The 21,832-nt window shown below is 35.7% G+C and overlaps 1 protein-coding gene across 1 annotated transcript in view; it reads left to right on the top strand.

Moving 5' to 3' along the window:
* LOC150076717 (putative ATP-dependent RNA helicase DDX17) overlaps positions 1-21,832 on the top strand; it is a 141,055-nt gene that overhangs the window by 94,179 nt on the left and 25,044 nt on the right. The window contains exons 10-12 of the mRNA XM_090386635.1: positions 5,746-5,791; positions 5,891-5,955; positions 13,358-13,419. Coding sequence (XP_090242761.1) covers positions 5,746-5,791; positions 5,891-5,955; positions 13,358-13,419 — 173 coding nt within the window. The remainder of the gene's footprint in view (positions 1-5,745; positions 5,792-5,890; positions 5,956-13,357; positions 13,420-21,832) is intronic.

Below are 21,832 nucleotides of genomic sequence, written 5' to 3'. Positions count from 1 at the left end.
TTATAGATAAAAGTGCAGAAAGGTAGAACAATTACAGATGGAGCTCAAGAGTATGACATCCCTAGGTCAACCGTGGCAACTTTTTGGCGACAAAGAGACAAGATTATAGGTGCTAGGGTGTTTGCTGGAGCAATGAAAATTTCTGACAGAAACAGATCTTTAATCAATGAAGAAATGGAAAAGCTGCTTCTTACCTGGATTAGAGAAAGACAGATGAAAGGAGATTCCAGTAACCCAGGCAATGATCTCTGAAAAGGCTAGGTTTAATTTTTGAAGAATTGCAGAAGAAAATTCCAGGACGTATCTCAGATCAAACTGATGAATTCAAGGCAAGTCGTGGGTGGTTTCACAGATTCAAAGGTAAACCAGGTATCCATGGTGTTCTCAGACATGGGGAAGCAGCTAGTGCAGATAAAAAAGCTGCAGATTTAATCATGAATGAAGGCTATTTGCCACAGCAAATTTTTAACAGGGATGAAACTGGGTTATTTTGGAAGCGCTTACCAAATCAAACATACATCATGCAAGAAGTGAAGCTCCCAGGACATAAGCCTATGAAAGATAGGCTTACCTTGTTATTGGCAGCAAACGCAAGCAGAGACTTCAAAGTAAAGCCACTTCTCGTTTACCACTCTAAAATCCTCGGTGCTAACCAATCTTTGAAAGTCTTCAAAGATTGGATTTTTGAGGAGTTTGGCCAGCGTAAAAAAATTCTTCATTGACAGCACTTTACCTTTGAAAGCACTGCTGATTCTTGACAATGCTAGTGCCCATTCTCAAGACTTGGTGAACATTCTTGAAATTGACTTTGATTTCATCAAAGTCCAGTTTTTGCCTCCAAACACCACATCACTGATCCAACCCATGGATCAAGAAGTACTTGCCTGTTTTAAAAAACTTTACACCAAGGCTTTGTTTTCACAGCTTTTCGATGTGACTCATTCTTCTGATAAGACACTGAAGGAGTTCTGGAAAACTGAGTTCAATATTCTTCACGTCATTTCCTTTATTAAAACTGCCCCTGGGAGGGAGTGACACAGAGGACTCTTCGTGCATCATGGAAGAAACTCGTTCCTTCCTTTTTTCAGGATGACAACAGTCAGTCCAAGCCGCTGAAAAATCAGAAGCAGCTGTGGCCATGCGAGAAATCATTTCGATGGTGGGGAACCTCGACGTAGGAGAAGTTGATGAGGCTGATGTAGAAGAGCTTGTGGAGGATCACGATGACGAACTAACCGTGGAAGAACTCAAAACACTCAGTGAACAGGAAGCAAAAGAAGAGAGAAAAGTAAATTTCACTTGAAGAAGAAAAAGAAGACAGGGAAAAGGGGCCGATGCCAACAGCTGCCATTAAAGAAATTTTATTCCATTGGGAGAAGGTGCAATCTGCTTGTTTAAAATGGCACCCCAACATTGCTGTTGTAACTAGAATGACAGACTTGTTTAACAACACTACTATGCATCACTTCAAGGCTATCTTGAAAAAGAGGGAGAGACAGTCCACCCTTGATCAATTCCTCATCCCCATTCAAGCCAAGAGGAGAAGAGAAGGGGTAGAACAAGATAAATAAAACATCCTTCCAACATCTAAGGCTCAATGAAATGTATGTACTCAACATGTATTTTGTAATTTCATTTGATATATGGTAGAATATAGTAAAGTCAATAATATTGTGTATTTCTCTCCGACAATGAATTAATCAATTTGCCATAAACTTATATGGAAAATATTGACCCACAATTCGACTCTAATTCGGTGACAGATTACAGTCGAATTGCGAGGCACCACTGTATCTATAAGATTATGTGGCAACAAATTCCATTCTTCCACCAGCACAGACCTTAGCTCATAAAGTGACAGAGGAGTTGGCTGTCTGCATTTAATGGGATGCCCAAGAGCATCCCCCACACGTTCCATCGGGTTTAAGTCTGGTGATTGTGCTGCCCATGGCAGTCATTGAATATCTTCAATTTCAAGATATTCCTCCAGCACTCTAGCTCTATGTGCAGTGGCGTTGTCATACACGAAAAGAAAATCTTGGCCAACCACATCCCTAAAAAGTCGCACATAGGGTTTGGGGATCTGTTCTCGTACGTCTATGCAGTTTACGGTACCCCTATCAAAAACACAGAGGGGTGAGGCTGTTGATCATTATTCTGCCTCACATGAGAACACCAACTCCACCGTAAGTGTCCAGTTCTCTGATGTTGGAGGGATTGTACCACATTCTTCTTGTCTCCAGATGAAATAATGTATAGAATCTGTTTGTAGGCTAAAATGGAACTCGGAGCACAGAACTTTTGTTACCCCATTTGTCAGTGCTCCAAGTCAAATGTTCATGGCATGAGTTTTGATGAGCTCTGTGGTGATTTGAGGTTAATGGGATACAAACAAGTGGCTTCCTTGTGTAGGGTCCACTTGAATTGAGCCGCCTTAACACAGTTCAGTTGGAAATGTTTTCACCTGTGGACGCAGCAACCTCAAGAGATTGTTGATGACAGGACATCGTAGGGTACAGTATTGCTGTTAGAGCCAGATAGTCTGTTGTGGTTGATGTAGCCCTCGGACGACCTTGGCCAGCTATTTTTATAATGGTTCCTGTCTCCTGAAACTGCTTCTGTGCTGAGACAACACTGCATGACACATTATGCCAATGTGTCACCTCCGCCTGCAATTGCCTGGCTTCAAATTGTGCTATGGCCTGCCATCTCCAAGGTGAGAATCATCTAAACGACAACGACTTGCCATCCTGAGTACTGGAGATGTGACTATCCCACTGAGCAAGCCAGAAAATAGGAATGAAGTGATGTGATTGCAACCGATGGTTTTTAGTCATGAATAATTAGCATAATGTGTGGTTATGTAAGGTGGTAGATCGATTTCTATTGGATACTCAGAATTGCATGCCAGGATGCCTATTATATCAAATATTGGCATTCGGTGACACTGTTCACCATAAAATATGCATAAAAAACATTTTGTTCTGTTAATTTTGTTGAACAGTGTATAATAGCATTACCAGAAGTTTGGTCTCACTGATGAGTCTTACTGGCATGTGTAATTTTATTAGGAAGGATAGGCATGATTAGAGAAGCGGGATTATGCTTATCAAAAGCAGCTTTAGTGCAACAAAAACTCTCAGAGATTCAGAACTTATATCCATGCCAGCATAGGTTGTGTGTGGTGTGAGATAGAAAGCAAAGTAAAATGAGAATGGGGTCATACTACAGAACAGAAGATTGTTAAATGCATAAGAGCTTCTACATGCAGATGGAATATGGGCTGCTAACTAGTCTGAATTTTGACATTGCACTAGTAGTATTGTCAGATATTACCAAGCTAGTTCATTTGGCATTTCTAAACTTGACTCCCCATTTCTGACAAGCTTCAAACTTTATTAAACAAACTACAGGCAACCCCCATATAACATGGTACTTCTACAACATGGTTTCGCTCTAACGCTATTGATAAATTACAGAAATCCTCGCACAACAGTTTCACTCTAACCCGGTTAAAGAATTTCGGTAAACCTCGCACAACAGGGTATTTTTGAGCTTTTGTGTGGGGAAAACCTTGCTATTATGTTGGATGTAATTTTTCAACATTTCCACTCTTTTTGAATCCCCACCATTGACTCGCTAGTAAAAAAAAATTGAAAAATCCCTGTATTTTATTTTGTTGGGAAATCTCCATGTTATGTTCAGTATTATTGAACTTGTGCTTGTTGAACTTGTGAAAAAATCTAGATTTCGAAGTTTCATTACTATTGGATAGCACACAAGGCCATCCAAAAGATTTAAGTCATTCAAACGTTGAAGTTATGTTCTTACCATAACAGTTGTACTAGGCTAATACAGCTTCTTTAATTCAGCCATTAGATCAAGGCATTATATCCACCTTTAAACCTCATTGCATCAGAAAATTCTTACAATGGATCTTGGAAAAAAATTATTCCAAAATCTATTGAAGTAATGGAGGCATGGAAACATTTCTCAATTGTGGACTCCATCATAATCATAGCTTTATCACTGAAAGAAGTAAAACCATCAACATTAAATGCATGTGGAAAAATGTATGGCCAGAGTCAGTTCATTCAGGAAATACGGTTGAACCATAAGAAAACAGAATCGGTGCAATAGTAGAACTTGCTATGTCGGTAGGATTTGGTTGGTTGCTTTGGATATTTTACTGGTGCATCAGCTTCTATGGCTATAGTGCGCCATTGTTGGTAGGAGGGGAAGGTTTGATGATATGACTACAGAAGCCTTTGTGGGTAGCACAGTTGATAGAATCGCCCTCCTCCCCACACCGGTTGGAAAAGCCCTCAGTTTGAATCCTATCGATGACGGGAATATTTATTTATTATTTTTTTTTTTTTTTTCGGTCTTTTTCACAATGTGGCTGAGATAGTCGGGCTCAAGCAAGTGTAGCATTGTTTTTCCCCCCCGGAAACTCAGGTTTTTCATCCAGCAAAACAGAAAATCGATCTCAGGACACACACAATTTATCAACAATATACATAGAGTAACATGGCCTTAGTCACCAATGCTGCTAAAAAAATAAAAAAAAGATATGATTACTGAAGACGTTCAAGGATTACTGGTAGAAAAAGAGGCTGGGAAAGCAGATTTGGCAGAAATTGCATTGGAGGTAAAACCAAATCAATTCAGAGGATGATAACGCAGATGAAAATTCTAAACTTCCAAATTTTACACTAAAAAGCATACGGGAAGGCATAAAGTTAGCCGAGGAACTAGAATCTCATTTTTTTTAATGCAAATTCTTGAATGAAAGGAGCTCAAAGGGAGCTTCAAAAATGCTTAGTTCCATACAATGAAATTCACAATGATTCATCAAGCAAAAGCAAACAAATGTAGATTACCGATTTTTTTTTTTAAAGAGAGCAGAAATTACATGAAATCTAGAATATCTTTTTGTTAGTTTTGTTAACAAAATAGTGTATTTTTGTTAGCTTTTGGAATGTAATCCCCCCCCCCTTTGTACTTTTTCTTAGTCCCATATAGCACTGTTTCGCACAACCCAACATTTTATGGGAACCTATCTACTGTGTTATATGAATTTAATACCTGTATTAAATTCTGGAGGTAATTTTCTGTCACAATTTTTTTTTTTTTTTTTTTAATATACAGTATGGTCTTAAAGTATGCAAGAATTAGGTTGCTACTGCCTCTGCATAAGTGAGAATTCAAGGAAGTTGGGTTACACGTATGGAAAATTATAGTAATAAGGTGAAATCAGATGACCTCCTATAAACCATGTACCTTTGTATATAAACTTTGTGTGAATTGAATTTGCATAACTCTTCAAGTACAGTCCAATCTCATAGAGTGCCTTTAGAGGAGGATTTGTATAAGCTGAAGACACATTATCATCTTTGTTAATTAATCATAAGGTATCATCTAGTCCAAGTATAGAATTCTTACTTGTCCAAATGAAAAGCTGATACTGTGTATCCGCTGTGACATCAACTTTTCCGTTCTTTTCCTACCCTCTCACGTTGCCAGCTGTCATCATAAAATTGGACAAACTATAATTACAAATTACAAACATAAGCATGAATCAGGGGTCAATTGTGTATGAGTGTTGTGTACTTTGAGACCCTACTGTATAGCTAGTTATTTTACAGAAATGTGTTTAATACTAAGCATAAGTTTTAACTCCTAATGAAAATCACAGATGTTATCAGAATATTTAGTTAACTGAAATAATTTTATCTTTAATAGGCTCACCTTTTTATTGCAAGAAATATTTTCTGAGAAAGAAAATAAAGTAAGTTTTTAATTTTCCCGATGAGTCTTTCATATGTATATGTCAGTAAGTTATTTCTATTGGTTTTGACAGTAGTAACCTTTCATTGATTTCTTTCAGACCCTGATTTTTACGCAGACGAAAAGAACAGCAGATTTCTTAACTCGGATAATTGCACGAGAAGGGTAATTAGTTATGTTGTTATTATATTATATATCAAGATGTTAGTAAAATAATAAGAGGGGTTTACCTCAATATAGTGCGTAGAACACTTCCGTATGATACCCTCCAGAAATTAAAACGGAAAAAACTAAAAAAATCGACAACTTACCGATACATTAGAGTAAAATGGAAGGAAAATCGTTTTGAATATTTTTGTTAGATTCGTTTAATTGCGTTAATTTGATTTTTAATTGTTTTTAAATTGATTTGATTTGTGTTAAATTGATTATTTAAATTATCTATATTTTACTCTAATGTACTGGTAAGTTGTCGGTTTTTTTAGTTTTTTCCGTTTTAATTTCTGGAGGGTATCATACGGAAGTGTTCTACGCACTATATTGAGGTAAACCCCTCTTATTATTTTACTAATATTATTATCAACGTAGAACATATTGAGTAGTACAACTCTGATTCATACTATCTAATGTCAAGATGTTAAATTCATAATTTTTGCCTAAATATTAAAAATTAATTATCATGTGTCACTTTGTTTATTAGGAATGAATTTTGAATAGTTCTTATTATCTAGATGTTTTCTGTGAAAATTTTTAACTTTTATGGGTTTACATAAAATATGTAAGCGAAAGACAATGAAATAGGAATACAGCAAGGATTATGATTTTTTTTTGACTTATGGCTTAAGGATTTCACTGATAGAATAAGAGTATTTAAAATAAAACTTAAATCATACATAGAGGTATAACTAAAACATTAGAAAAAGATTAAAAGCATTAAAACACAACTTAAGAAGAAAAATTTTATAAAATCCATATATATTAATCGTAATAAAAATATCCATATCATTCAGTTAAGGAGCCTGCAATTTTACAATGTGAAATTGTGTGTCATATCCCTTGCAAGTGTCACCCAGGTCAGATTTTTTTTTGTCTTATGACAGCAATGTTGGTTCCTCGCTTTCAGTTCTATGATGTCAACTCAGTCATTGGAGATTATCAGGTCTTTTCCTAACATGCTGATACAAATAACAATAATCTAGTTGATTTAAAAAATTTTGTTCCCCATAGTGAACTTCCTTCCCCCAATCAGTAAGCAGCAAATGACCATAAAATCACCATATTAAGACATATGCACTTGCTCACCCTGATTGCTGATTCAGAGGAGATATCTGTGAATATATTTGCATACATGTGCAAATGTATGCCCAATTCACAAAGGTGGAACGAAGGGTGACATGAGTGATTACAGACCTATTACCTTGACTTCTGTTTGAAGGAAAATAAAGAGGTAATCACTGGTTAAAGAAGTAATGCAGGACTGTCTAGACAGGAATGCAGTTATACTGTAGTCACACCAATCCTGGTCAGACTACAGTTATACTGTAGTCTGACCAGGATTCTATGATGCAAAAAATAATCTTGACATTGCATACTTGTATTTCAGAAAAAAAACTTTTAATACCTTTGCATGTAAAAGACTGCTGTACAAACTATTTCACATTTTGTACAAGTAGTATAAGCATAGTATAAGCAGAATTTTTGCAAATTCTCCTCATGCATATGCCATATAGATTTACTTGTGTTTATGTTTCTATATATTTAAGGCACCATCTCTTTGCAGTGTTATCCTCAGATAGCTGATAAAAACAGTGCATGTGCATCAAAATAATATACCATTTGAAGCATAATGTTATTATAATGTATAATAGAATTATTCTTTCAATAACAGCATCACATATTCATACTATGCAATGTAAAGCAGGTGAGCAGATAATTCATAGGGATGCTGTATGTGTACAAGAGTCTTTTAGTTATCATTGGACACTGCTCTTCATGGACTAATGTTGTTAGTAGAGTTCCGCAGGATTCAATGCTGGGTCTATTGTCATTTTCTGTGTTAACAATATTGATGGAGGCAAATCAGGTTTTGATGTCGAGTGTAATCAGAATATGCTACTGCAAAAAGACCTAGAAAAATTAAGCAGGTGGGGGCCGAGAAGTGGCAATTGAAGTTTAATATTGACAAATGAAGGTACTTCATATGGGTAGTAGTAATATCAGATTAACATAAAGACTGTTTCCATTCTCCACTACTACACTTAGATTGTTCTCTGAGCAGTGCTGACAGGCTGCCAGGACTGTATGGTATCTATTAATTGGGTTGACTGCAGAGAAAAGTCAAATACATTTGAACTATGGAATACCTTGGGTTTTGTCAATGAAATGCAGGAATTTTGCAAGCGGGTATAAGAGGTGATGATCCCATTTCATAAGGCAATCATTAGGCGACATCTTGAATACTTCATACAGGTCTGAAAGTCTTATTTTAGAAAGGATGTGGATCTGTTGAAATGGGTGCAGCAAAAGCAATGAAATTAGTGAGAGGTACTCTTATCAGAGAGGTTTCAGTTCTGCAATGGAACTAGACATCTGCAAGATCTCATTGAGGTGTTTATGGTTTTGAATGTATTGAGTAAGCCCAATGTTGATGGAATCCTTCCTCTTGCTTAGGCATGAGAGAGCATAAATATAAATTGTTGAAGTTGCAGGATGAATGTTTGGAGATTTGCCTTTATCCAGCCGGTTGTTGATTATTGGAAGAACAAATTTCCATCTTGTGTAGTTGAAGTGGGTGGTTTGAAATAAACCTATTAGTTTTATTGAAAACCTATTTTGAATAAACTTGTTAGTTATAGATTTATTCAAGATAGACAAACTACCTACTTTCCTAAAAGGGGTTACTAGACAAACTAGGAAAAAATAAAATATTTTTTTCTTGCATACAATTTCAAAAAAAGAAACAAAAATTGATTTTTTTCCCCTCCCTCCAGCTTATGGATAGTATTAAACATTAAATATTTTTGTGGTTGACACAGAAAGATAGATTCATCTTCAGTAACTCTACAATGCCTTTTGAATTTAGCAACTCATTTCATAATGGAACTGTACAATGATGTGTCATCATATATCTGTTATGCCCTCATTGATTTGCATCTCAAACAACCCTTTAAACTTTCAAAAAAGATATTTCAGTGGACATGACTTTTTAAATCTCAAAAAAAATTATAATATTTAAAATATTATATATAAATGTTTGAAATTTAATATCATAGTGGGTATTTTATTTTAAAATAATGTAATATAGTATAAGCAGAATTTTTGCAAATTCTCTCGTGCATATGCCATATAGATTTACTTGTGTTTATGTTTCTATATATTTAAGGCACCATCTCTTTGCAGTGTTATCCTCAGATAGCTGATAAAAACAGTGCATGTGCATCAAAATAATATACCATTTGAAGCATAATGTTATTATAATGTATAATAGAATTATTCTTTCAATAACAGCATCACATATTCATACTATACAATGTAAAGCAGGTGGGCAGATAATTCATAGGGATGCTGTATGTGTGCAATTCAGTACAAGAATGGACAAGATGTAAGATTTAAATGACTTTGAACATAGATAGTAGTCGGTGCCAGGTGTGCCAGTATGAGTATATCAGAAATTGCAATCCTGTTTGGTTTTTCACATACAACTGCGTCTTGTGGTGTATCAAGGTTGGTTCAATAATTGAATAGCATCCAGAAAATTGAGAGCCTGTGTTCAGAAACATCTGATTAATGCATGAGACCAGCAGAGGCTGAACACTTCTGCAAGGAACAGAAAAAAAGGCTACAATCAGTCAAGTAGTAACCTAGAATAGCAGTGGTACCCAAAGTAGCATTTCAGAATACATAGCTCTAGTAGTTTGGCTAGTTGGAGTATCACAACCAAATTGGGTTCCACTCCTGTCAATAATAAAAAATGAGATGGTAATATTATATTGGTCTCAGAAACACCAATGCTAGACAGTAGAGGATTTGATAAACGTTCCTTGGTCTGATAAATCTAGGTTTCTGCTGTTTTGTGCTGATGGGAAGATCAATATATGGTGAAAATAGCATGATCTGCGATGAAAATAGCATGAATCTGTCAACAATGCAGGATGGTGTGTGTATGTGTGTGTGTAGGAGTGATTTTGTGGTGCACAGTGGACTTCCTCCTTAATAACATTAGAGCAAATAGGTTATCTATAAATTGTTTATAACTAGATACCTCTCTTTGTGGCTACAGTGCTATCTGCAAATCAGTTCTTTCCAGGATAATGCCACTATATCATAATTCCAGAATTGTAGAACTGGATCCAGGAACATGAGTGTATTCAGTCTGCTGGAGTAATCTTCCCAGTCACAGATCTCAAATGAATCCACCTTATCCAGTTCATTTATGAGATAAAGTGGACTAGTCTCTGGGATCCACTGAAAAATCATGTTACCAATCCCAGCTTCCTTTTCTTTATTTAGGTAAATGAACAGTTCATTACTGCATGAACAAAGAATGCAAGTCCAATAATCTATCTTAGTACATGGTTGAAGGTACAATCGATGTACAGCAAAGTATTATGTGTACATAGAGATATCTGCCAACTTTTTTTGGTTTTGTCAGAGGATTTCCATTACACCCTCTTCTCAACTAACATGTTAGATACGTTCTTGAATAATTTTGTGTAATATAATTATATGTGCTGCTTTCTGGAACCCTAACCTGAGTGACGTATTTTTAAGTGTAACCACAAGTCATTAACCAAGGTATGACTATACTTTGGTTATTACTTTGTATTTTTTATTTATATATGTTTCAAACATCAACTCATTCTTTAAAATGATAGTTATTAAAAAAAAAAAAAAAAAACCCCTACTAAATGCAGTTTATGATGTATTTTTGACCATTTGAAGTTTGTAAAAAGTGTTTTCACTGAAAAGTCAAAGATATAAAGGAAGGAGCATGTGGCCTGAGTTTTGTCAGTTAACTCAAATCTAGAAGAATTGTTCAAGGCTAATGCATTAGAAAATATCACATTTTCCTTAGAATTTTGTTGATAGATATAAATGTTTTTGTAAAATTGGGTTACCCTTGAACATAAACTAGAGATGAGGGTGCATTATGTGGTGCTGTTGTCGCAATGGAAACTGTTAGGATTAGTATTAGCAATTGCCACATGGTGCAAGGAAGCCTATGGCTTATGCTGCACCAGCCAAAAAAAAAGAAAAAGAAAATAACAATAAGAAGAAAATTTTAAAAAATAAATAATTAATAAAAGGAAAGGAAACAGACAACCCATGTATTTCCCTCCTCCCGTAGGTAACTATCAAGCTGACCTTTGAATTTCCCTAAACTGTCAGCCTCTACCATTCATGAAGGTAACTTATGTAACTTATTCCAGTAATTTATAATTCACTGGCTAAAATAACTTCCTGCAATCCAGTCTAAACATCCCCTGTAACTTGAATTTATGGCCCCTAGTTCTATATTCATTTAGAATGGAGAAGAAAATACAAATATCAAAAAGTTTTTTTTGGATAAAAGCATGGATAGATTACACATTTATCACAATATAAAAAAGTATTGCTTAATTAAACAAATTTAGAATGAAAAAAAGAGATGGATAAGAAAACCATAATAATGTTTAAGAAAGAAATGGCTATCATTCTTGTATTATGAAATATTACACATGAGCTATTAAAAATAAAAAAGAGTAATATAATCATGTTGAAGTATACAATGCAGTAAATGATATTTTAAAAAATATTGGCACCTCTCTCTCTCTCTCTCTCTCTCTCTCTCTCTCTCTCTCTCTCTCTCTCTCTCTCTCTCTCTCTCTCTCTCTCTCTCTCTCTCTCTCTCTCTCCCCTATTAGTAAGTAGATGTTTGCTTCATGTCAGGATGAACTTGAATACATATCCCAGCCTGCCTCAAATAAGAAGTTCATGTGCATAGTAACATAACTCTTGACCTATCTGTTATAGAAATGGCTCTTCAACTATTATAAATTTGCATTCCTTTGCATTTGAAGTTTATTTTGTATACCGTATTATTTTCTACACTGTTTTATAAGATTAAGATTATTCAGTTTTGAGATCATGTTAAAGTATTTGTTTGCATAAAAATTTTCAACAGCTGGAACCAGTTTGCACTAGTTTGTTCGTATGAACCAGTTTGTTCATACGAACCAGTGCAAACTGGCTCCAGCTCATCACTGGTTGTAATGAGATCAACATTAAATACTTCATCCAAAGATATTGTGACTTGGGTGAAAATGTCCATAGGTGATTCCTGTATGCTTGAATTCATTGTTTGCATAGCCTGTGTCATATGTTTAGAGATTGATCTAGTTGATAATTAAAGCTCAACTGATGATTCTTTTCCTGATTTCAGTTGTGTGCCAATACTAAATTAAAACTTGGTGCAGCACTAGAAAAATTTAAGTCACTGAAGAAATGGGTTCTTAGCCAAATATAACTAGGAACTTGTCAGTGATTCAAGCATCTAGTGACCTGCAAGGTGATGTGCCCCAATTCAGACTACATTACAGAATATTCAAGTACATACTGGTTCAGTAGGATTTAGTTTTATTAGGAGACTGTTGCCAGGGTAAAAAAAAAGTTTTATTAGGAGACTGTTGCCAGGGAAACAACATTTTTTGTAATAAAAATAAGTGAACTAGAAACAGGATATGTCTGTTGGAAAAAATAATTAATGATAAGGTCATCAAGAGCTTCTATTTAAGAGGGGTAAAGACAACAGTATTATTCATATGGGGACTAATAATATTAAGTATGCATGAACTGATGATTTGTAGGATGAGGTGAGATTTGATAAGAACTCTGAAAAAAATGCAGTGAGTGAGCTAGCGGGCTGCAGGCTGATCATGAATAATCTCTGCCTGCTAATACTCAGTACACAAATACCATGACAGTTTTTCAGAGTTCTTTCTATATAACTTTCTGCACCATCAGTCTTTTAATGGAAGACCAACATCTTTTTTCTGATGCTGCAAAACTGAATGGAGTTCCATAAACCACAGCCATAATGTGCCACTGTCTCTAATTTCAGTTCTTTCAAAGTGGATTTTTTTTTTTTTTTTTTTCATATTCACCTTTATGAAGTCTTTCTAGAGCATCCAGCTTAGTTTCATAGAAGTAACTCTCCTTTCCCACCCTTATTTCATTACTTTATGTATTATTTAATTACATTACATACTGTAATTACAATAACAAATAATTTTAATAGTGCAGACACAGTTTAGTAGTTTATGGGGTACTAAACTAATCACAAGCATATACTAACCACTGCCAACAGCACACAGCAGTGATGTGCCATGGGCATCAGACGGCATGTTTTAAAGAGGGATGGGGAGCATCATTTAATCCTGTGAGTTGGTTAAGATGGCTTTTATTGTAATGAATAAATTTATTTTATTATTATTATTATTTTTTTTTGGCTGGTGTAACAAATGACTAATACTAATTAACTGCTTTTTAACAAAAAGTAACTAGTTTTTAATAGTACTTTTTATTATAGCTGGAAAGCAGAATGCATTCATGGAGATAAATCACAAAGGATGCGAGACATGGCATTACAAGGTAATGTTAAAATAACTTTTTCACTAATTTTTTTAACATCAGTATTTTTGTGTGACAAAGATAAAAATATACACTCAATTTAACTTTTTTCCTGAGTGAGTTTTTCAAATGCATGTTGAGTTTTTCAAATGCAGTTAGTTTCATAATAATGAAGGAGCTGTAGGAATTTGCTTGTGGAATTTTGGAAATTTGTAAAAATGAAAACTTTGTGTGTAAGTGTTTTTAAATATTAAAATGTTCTTGTTTGATATGATCATCCAGTATTAAAATGAAACATGTCAAAAATCAGATAAGAATTTTTTTTAAAATTCTTAAAGTAAAAACTTGTTATTTATTTATTTTTTAATGCAGTACTATTCTCTACGTGTTCGCATTTGTTTCACTTAATTCAGTTTCATCAGTTTCTGGATCAGAGTTCCAGAGAATTTCTTCAATTTTGCCTTGTGTATTCCAAAGTCAGATGACAACACTTATTCATTCATAGATGGAATCGTCTCTTCCTCCCTTTCCAATTCTCAAAGCCATTTTTAAAAATTAAGCTGTGTCTACTGTTAATTAAAAATGCAAATAAGAGGTGCTATCATGTATTACATAGCTTCAAGACAATCCGTGCATTCAAAGACACATTATTTGACATATAAGGTCTGTTCAATAAGTCTGAATTATGCATTCTCAAGGTTGAGACAACAGAGCACATTGCAACTAAGCATAACATGTTTAGATACGTCTTGTCCTTATCTCCACACAATAAGTAATAATCAGCTGAAATGGTGTGCTAAATATTGCTTTAAAATTGGAAAAAATGACAAGTGAAACATCTGATACTTTTTAAAATAACACATGGAGACTGCAATACACAATTGTTCCAGTCAAAAATTGTGATGGACCATTCGCAATCGTTGGAACCATTGTTTCAAAGAGGACAGGGAATCTGCAGAAAGTGATCCACAATCTGGATAATCCTCAAGTTCAACAAGTGATTGCCAAGCTCAAGTGTAAACTTAGGTATGAAATAGTAGTAGTAGTAGTGGCATGTGATGCAAGAAAGCAAGTGTATGAGCTTATGCAGCATCAGCCAAAAAAAAAATCACACCATTCCCTCCAAATGCCTGTCCAGTTCCTCCTTAAATTTATTTAACCTGTCAACTTCCACAACGACAGATGGAAGTTTGTTCCAGCAATTGACCATCCGCTGGCTAAAGGCAAATTTCCACACATCTATTCTACATCTGTCTTTTCTAAATTTGCATTTATGCTCCCTTAGGTTCGAAATCTGAACAAGTGGAAGGATCCCATCAGAATTCAGCGTGCGCAACCCATTCAAGGCTTTATACACCTCAATCAGATCACCGCGCAGGTGCCTAGTCTCCAGCCACTGCAATTTGCAGAACTTAAGCCTCTCTTGGTAAGAGGATCCCTTCATTCCCCTCACCAATCTTGTTGCCCCTCTCTGTACACGCTCAAGTAAATCTACATCCTTCCTAAAATGAGGCCTCCAGACCTGTACGTAGTACTCAAGGCGTGGCCTGACCATTGCCTTATACAGAGGGACAATCACCTCCTTCTCCCTGCTAGCAAAATTCCTATATATCATTGACAAAACCCCATGACTTGCCCTGGCAGCCTGTCTGCATTGCTCAGAAAACTTCATATATTGACTGCACAATTACTCCCAGGTCTTTTTCATTTTCTACCACCTTAAGTGTAGTACCACACAGTTGGTACGTTTCTCTGGGGTTACTTCTACCCATATGCAGTACTTTGCATTTGTCAAGGTTAAACTTCAGTTGCCACTTCTTAGCCCATCTGCCCAAATTATCTAGATCCTGTTGCACACTGCCATTACTGTCATTAACAACCCTGCCAACCTTTGTATCATCTGCAAACTTCGACATTAAGCCTGAAATACCTTCATCAATATCATTGATAAATATACAAAACAACAGTGGACCTAACACCGAACTCTGTGGGACTCCACTAATAACATTAGTCCACTAATAACTGACTGAAGAAGATTGACTGTTTGTGAATCAATGAATAAACTGTTATCTTCATCATCAGATCATGTCATTCCATTTTAATGTCTAAATGAAGGAGGTGTATTTCTGCAAATTTCTTGCCATGGCTGCTAACAGAAAAATGACATGGATGCTGTCAGTAAGTTGCTTCCAGTTTGCTTTGAATGTGCAACTAATGACAAAATATTTTGAAGTGTATCACTGGAGATGAAACATGGTTTGTGGATACAATCTTAAAACTAAACAATGTCATCAGAAAAGTGTAGTGGTTCACAGCAATATAAAAGCCATGTCTGTGAAGGTATTAATAAAGAGTTCAACATAGATATTCTGAGGTGCTTTTATGATGCAGTTCAAGTAAAAAGTACAGAAAAGTGGAACTCAAAATACTGGTTGCCTTGCCACTATAATGTCATCATTTGTCCCTACTTATACAGAATTTTTTGACGAACATGTAATCACTCAAGTCAAACAATCCCCTCCATCCAATTCATCTGATATGGCTCTGTGCAATTTTATTTATTTATTTATTTTCCTAAACTGAAAACCTAAACAGTCATCATTTTAATGGCCTACAAACAATAGAGTAATACAATGGCTCAGCCTTTGGTGATTTCACAATCTGCTTTCCAGAAATGCTTCCAAGAGTGGGAAAATCATTGGGCTAGGGTGACCTCCAAAGAACACTATTTCAAAGGGGGATGAAGTTTCCCACCTTAAGTATGCCTACCGTTACTATATCACACAGTCCAAATACTTTTCGAGCAGACCTGGTACACAGGGTGGCCCTGAAATAAGCACACTAAATTGGCAGCTATTACGATAAACAATGAAAAAATGCTTCTTGAACAAACTAGAAAACTTTTCAAAACTTTTCTTCACAAAAGTAGGATAGTGGAAAGTACACTATTTTAGGGACACATTTTAATGAAATGGAAGTAGTTACCAAAATGAAATCCTTCATCTTGAATCTCTGAGTTGGACCATGCCTCAGTAAGTCCAACCACATGAGCATTACTTGACTTAATCAAAAACTCTAATTTATTTAATTTTTTTTCTGTATACCCTTGCATTATGTATAGAAAAATTGTTTTTTTACTTTATTTTTCCATGTGGTCCTATTGCATTTTCCTTTTTATTGTTTAAAGTTATTAATGGTTGCACACAGAGTAGGTGCAAATGTTTTGTCCCATTACCCTGACCTGAGCTGATCATGTTCCAACTTCCCTAACCCAAAAACTAGTGATTTCCCTGAACCCTTAATGAAAAGTTTCAGCACATTGTGATATAATATACATTGTGATTTTATCACATGACCAAAAAAAAATCATTATCCACCTGTCTCCTTTATTTATAACTAAATGTATCCTCAAATGGCATTAGAAAAATATGCAAATATGCAAAAACAATTTATATTTTAGTATTTTTCTTCTTTTTTTTTTTTTTTTAAGTATCTTTCTCTGTTCCTTTCTACTCCAAATTTCAGCACATTGTGATTTTATCACACAATCAAAAAAAAAAAAAAGTCTTTATCCACCTATTCCATTTATTTATAACTAAATTCTTAATGTAAAGATTGACAGACAGACAGACAAACAGAGTAAGTGACATGCCAACTTTAAATATTACACTATATAGGATTATCAAAAAAAAAAAAAAAAAAAAGGGAATATCACTTTTGAAAAAAAATAACTTTTCATGAGTAAATGCAAAATATTGAATTGAATACAGGATATTTGGATACGGTTGCTTCTCTTCAAAGTAAATAAACTGAATTTTGGCAAACTAAGCAGAACTATAGTTAAAATAAAGAAAGAAAAAATAACCAAAAAATATAAGAAATGGGGAGTGGTGAGGTTACCATACATTGTAGATGAAGATGAAATGGTGAAAAATAATAGGAATACATAAGGTTTCTCCACTCATAGCCAGTGTAACAAACTCTTGAGATTAAAGATATATCTCTTATGGATGCATCTCCCACTCCAAAAGTTACCCCTACAGTTGTGCCAGCATGTTCAGCTGAGTGGTATCTCAGCCTGTGGTACCCCCACTAACAGTGAACTCAATAAATAGTTGTGTGCCACAAAGGAGAGAAGGCATGTTTCTTAGCATTCAACAAAGCTAGCAGTCACTTGTAAAATGTACCTTTATGTTGTGATGTTTTGTTGTATTGATGATAGATTTTCCTATGCTTCCTCTACTAAGTGGAAGGTGAAAATGGGGATGATCACATTTTGAGCATCTGCTGTAAGATTCTATAACTGCACAGGAATTACTTTGCAGCTCTCCTAAAGCTGCAAAATTATTCCTTTATTGTTGGATGTATTAATGATGTGGTTTGGTAACTTGTGGGGATGTTTAACTGTTAAGGAGGTGAATGATTCTGATTGTCAAGATTGGGGACCACAAAGGGTGTTCAGGGCCCTCAGGGTTAGGTTCTTCAGTAACCTGGCCTTGACATAGAGGATGGGGGAAAGAAGTCCAGAATAAGGTACTATGTCTCGTGATGAGAATGTAAGGAAAGGTAAGGTGTGTTGCTTTGTTCCAAAGTGAAAAAAATGTCCAAGTGAATGTTGAAATGTGAGATAGGAATTAGTTCAAATTATCCCTGCCATGATTCAGAAAGGGGTATTAGGAAGGTCTGTGTGTAGAAGATGGGAGCTTTTAGTGTGGGAAAAATAGTGAACATAGACTCTACATTGATGTTTTTCAAACCATCCTTGTGGTGGAGGGGTTGTCTTGTACTGTGACAGACAAAAAACTGCATCACTTTAAAAAAAATTAACATTTGTAGCGAAACGTATAAGATATTATTTGATTACAGTCATTTTGTTTGTTGCAAAGCAAAGGTATTGCATCAGACAGTAATTGCAAGGTATTGCATCAGCTGTTTCTGTAAATACGGTGTTGGAAGGGTATACAAGCTCATCAGCATTCTGTTTTGTGGAGGTGTAAGCATGGCTCCATATGTTCAGTTGACACCAAGGAAAAAAAGTGTAGCTGTTGCTCTGTCCCAGAAAGAGCCTTCTACATGTGCTATCGCTGATAAAATAGGCTGTCAACAGTATCATGGGTGCTGAGATTAAAGCATGAAACCGGTGATGTGAACAGAAGACCTGAATCAGACCATAAGAGAGTGACTATGCCTTCCCAAGATCGATATTTGAAACAGCTATGCCTTTGTAAATGCCATGCTAGTTGCTCCTGATCTAAAACTGGACTTTGAGGTGACCTCTGGGGTTGAAACAAGTGCACAAACCCTCCAAAGACTGCTTTTGGAATGTGGTCTACATGCTTATCGGTCCAAGAAAAAGCCTTTGTTGACCTAACAAATGAGGAAGAATCGACTTGCTTGGGCTAAAACACATGTTTCATGGTCAAAAGAGCAATGGGACACTCATCTTTTCTGATGAATCGAAATTCAACCTGCATGGCTCGAATGGGAAGTGGTATGTCAGAAGATGAAAATCGGAGGCATACCATCCTGACTGCATAACACCGACTGTAAAGTTCCCCACCAATCAGATGGTCTGGGGATGCATAACAAGCAAAAGGGTGGGGCGATTTAAGTTTATTAACAGAACGGCAAATGCAGAAACCTACACTGCTATCTCGGAGGAGTGCCTGAAACCCGTTATTAGAGATCACCACACAACAAAATTGGTAAGTTTTATGCCATTTAGATTTAATGATGAGTTTGTCTTCATGTCTCACAAGGCTTAAAACATACACCAATGTTTTCCCTCATTTTTCTCTCTTAAGGTGCAGTCATATCTCAGAAATACTGGCATTACAGTGTTGGACTGGCCCGGCAACAGTTCAGATTTGAACCCTATTGAAAATTGCCAGTACATAATGTCATCTAAAATTGCTCAGAAGAAGCCAACAAGTGAGATTCAGCTGCAGGAGAGCATTGTAAGGGTATGGTACCACGAAATTGGGGAACCGTATATATCCAGAAGTTGATTACTCTATTCCAGGTCATTGCAAGGCTGTAATTGCAGCTCGAGGAGGAACAACAAAATATTGAGGACTTATTTTGCTAATTTATAGTATATAATACTATTACGTTAACTTGTCATTTCAGTCTGTACACGTAGATGCAATAAAATGTATGTTTGGTTGTCATGATTGCAATTTGCATGATTTCTCATATTTTCATTAATTACGCATTTTACCCTCGGGAAGATATTTATGGCAATTAGGTATATCAGGTGGAGTCTTTTTATTGGATCTCATTCACAGAGATATATATCCCAACTAACAAATGCACCACATTACTTTGCAAAATTCAGAAGTGATCCAGTTTTTTGTCTACCACTGTATGTCTAGGAGGTTGGAGGGGTATGGCCAGAGAGAGGAGGGAAAGGCCATTTGGCAACAGTACATACTGACAATAGGATGAATGGATAACCTGCGTTATGAGCAAATATAATTTGGGGCTCTAATTTCTTGGGTTGAGGCACTTAGTTGTGGCCTTCTCAAAGGATCTCCTTCAAGATGGGCTTAACATTGAATTATATCTTATAGTATATATACTTCAGTATGCTTCCATGTTGAGAAAGTATATATCTACTTGTAGGGCTTAGAATTTATTTTTGTTGGAGTTCAAACAAATTTTATTCTTGGGTTGGTGGTTGATAGCCTCTAGAATGTCAAAGGTGATGCTGTCCTTGATCCGGAGTTTCTGGAGTTTGTTGACGAGATATCTAAGTGTGCCAGTATCTCAAGGTGGTGACCCACCCCCAAGAACTGGAGCAAATTGGAGACCCTTGGCAAAAAAAAAAAAAACACCCTGAATTTGTCTAGTCACAGAAGAAGATCCTGATTGGAGATTGTGTGCAATGTAGGTAAGGCTGAATCATCTCTAGTTGCAGTTATGTGAACTTGTAAGTCACCATCAGAAAGCTCTGCTCATATTTAGCAAGTGAATATTGGTCATGCACTTTGATTTTTCTGCAGTTTATTTCTTTGTTTTGGATCCTAGTGATCTCTGAATCTTTTATGTCATTTGTTCACTTATAAATAGAAGTTCACTTTTAAAAGCAAACTTTTAAAAAAATTTTAAAAGTTTGCAACTTTCTTGAGAGTAATTCTTTTCTGCAAATATTGTTTTCTCCGAACCCGCCTCATTCACGTTCCTTGCTTCATTCATTGAATTGATTCTGATGGATGTGATCCATTTTTACTGTGCCTAGCGATCTAAGGCCTGCTGCAAGTTGTGGAAGAAAGCTTGTGATTTGCTTATTGGATTATTGGTTGTTTAAATGAAGAAGGTAACATTGTGATCTCATAATACCAATTGGTGCTTTGATCTGCAGACCACAAGGGCTGAGGTAGTTATCCCTGCATTGAAAGAGGAAGTAGAGTAGGCAGTGACTTTGTTAGAAGTGAAGAATTTGTAGAACCAAAGCTCTTACAGGGTGGACCATTTTACTCCTGTATTTGACTATAATGTATATGAGTTAAAGGAAAGTCTTTTACATGTAGATAACATAATATGTATGAGAAAGAGCACAACTCCATGTGAATAAATGCAAAATACTTATTGAATGTCAGACTCTGTTTTTCAAAGTAAAAAAGAACAAATAATAATAACCTAAACAGAAATACAGTTAAAAAAAAAAAAAGTAAACCAAAAATATATTTAAAGGGTTTTTAGAAAAAGAACAACACAGGATGTACTTGTGAGCAACTAGATCTGTATTTCTGTTTAGTTCACTATTTGGCTCATTTACCTTGAAGAGTGGCTTTAACCAGTAAATATTTTGCATTTATTCATGTAGGTTATGTTATTCTCTCTCATACATACTTATTATATTATCTACATGTGGAAGATTGCCCTTCAACTCTTACATGATGATTGGATATATTACAAGCAAATAATATCTCAAAATGCGGATATGCCATTCTCTCTTTGGCAGGTTATACAAATATTAAGAGTAGGAGACCAGCGGAATTACTTAACAAGTACAGGTCACTGTTGAAAAAAAGCCGTGAAGTAGGGTTGAATTTGAAAGTGTCTGCAATTCTGCCCAGACACGATAGGAGGGAGTATATGATGAGAACCTTGTCGATCAATTCGGCCCTGGAAAGATTGCGCAAGGCTCAAGAGGTAGAATTTTTTTCAGCCTGGACTGTACTTGTTAACAGGAGAGATTGCTTCTACAGGGATGGGATACACTTAAATAGAAAGGGTGCAAGAATATTTGCTGATGCTATCGAGGCAGTGTTAGGTGGGTCGGAAAACTGCTAGCTTGGGGGGAGACAAAGACTAATAGATTAACAGTAGCCACTGGCAGAGGTGAAAGAGATTCTTGCACTGCTTCTATTGGAATGAGCAGAAGCCTGAAAAAAATATGCAGGATATTTCAGAGACTGCTGGAAGTCAT

The sequence above is a fragment of the Mastigoproctus giganteus genome, chromosome 12 (assembly GCF_048544385.1).
Source record: "Mastigoproctus giganteus isolate SK-2022 chromosome 12, ASM4854438v1, whole genome shotgun sequence".
NCBI lineage: Eukaryota > Metazoa > Arthropoda > Arachnida > Uropygi > Thelyphonidae > Mastigoproctus > Mastigoproctus giganteus.
The sequence above is the reverse complement of the archived record's forward strand: the minus strand, read 5'-3'. Positions and strand labels throughout refer to the sequence as shown.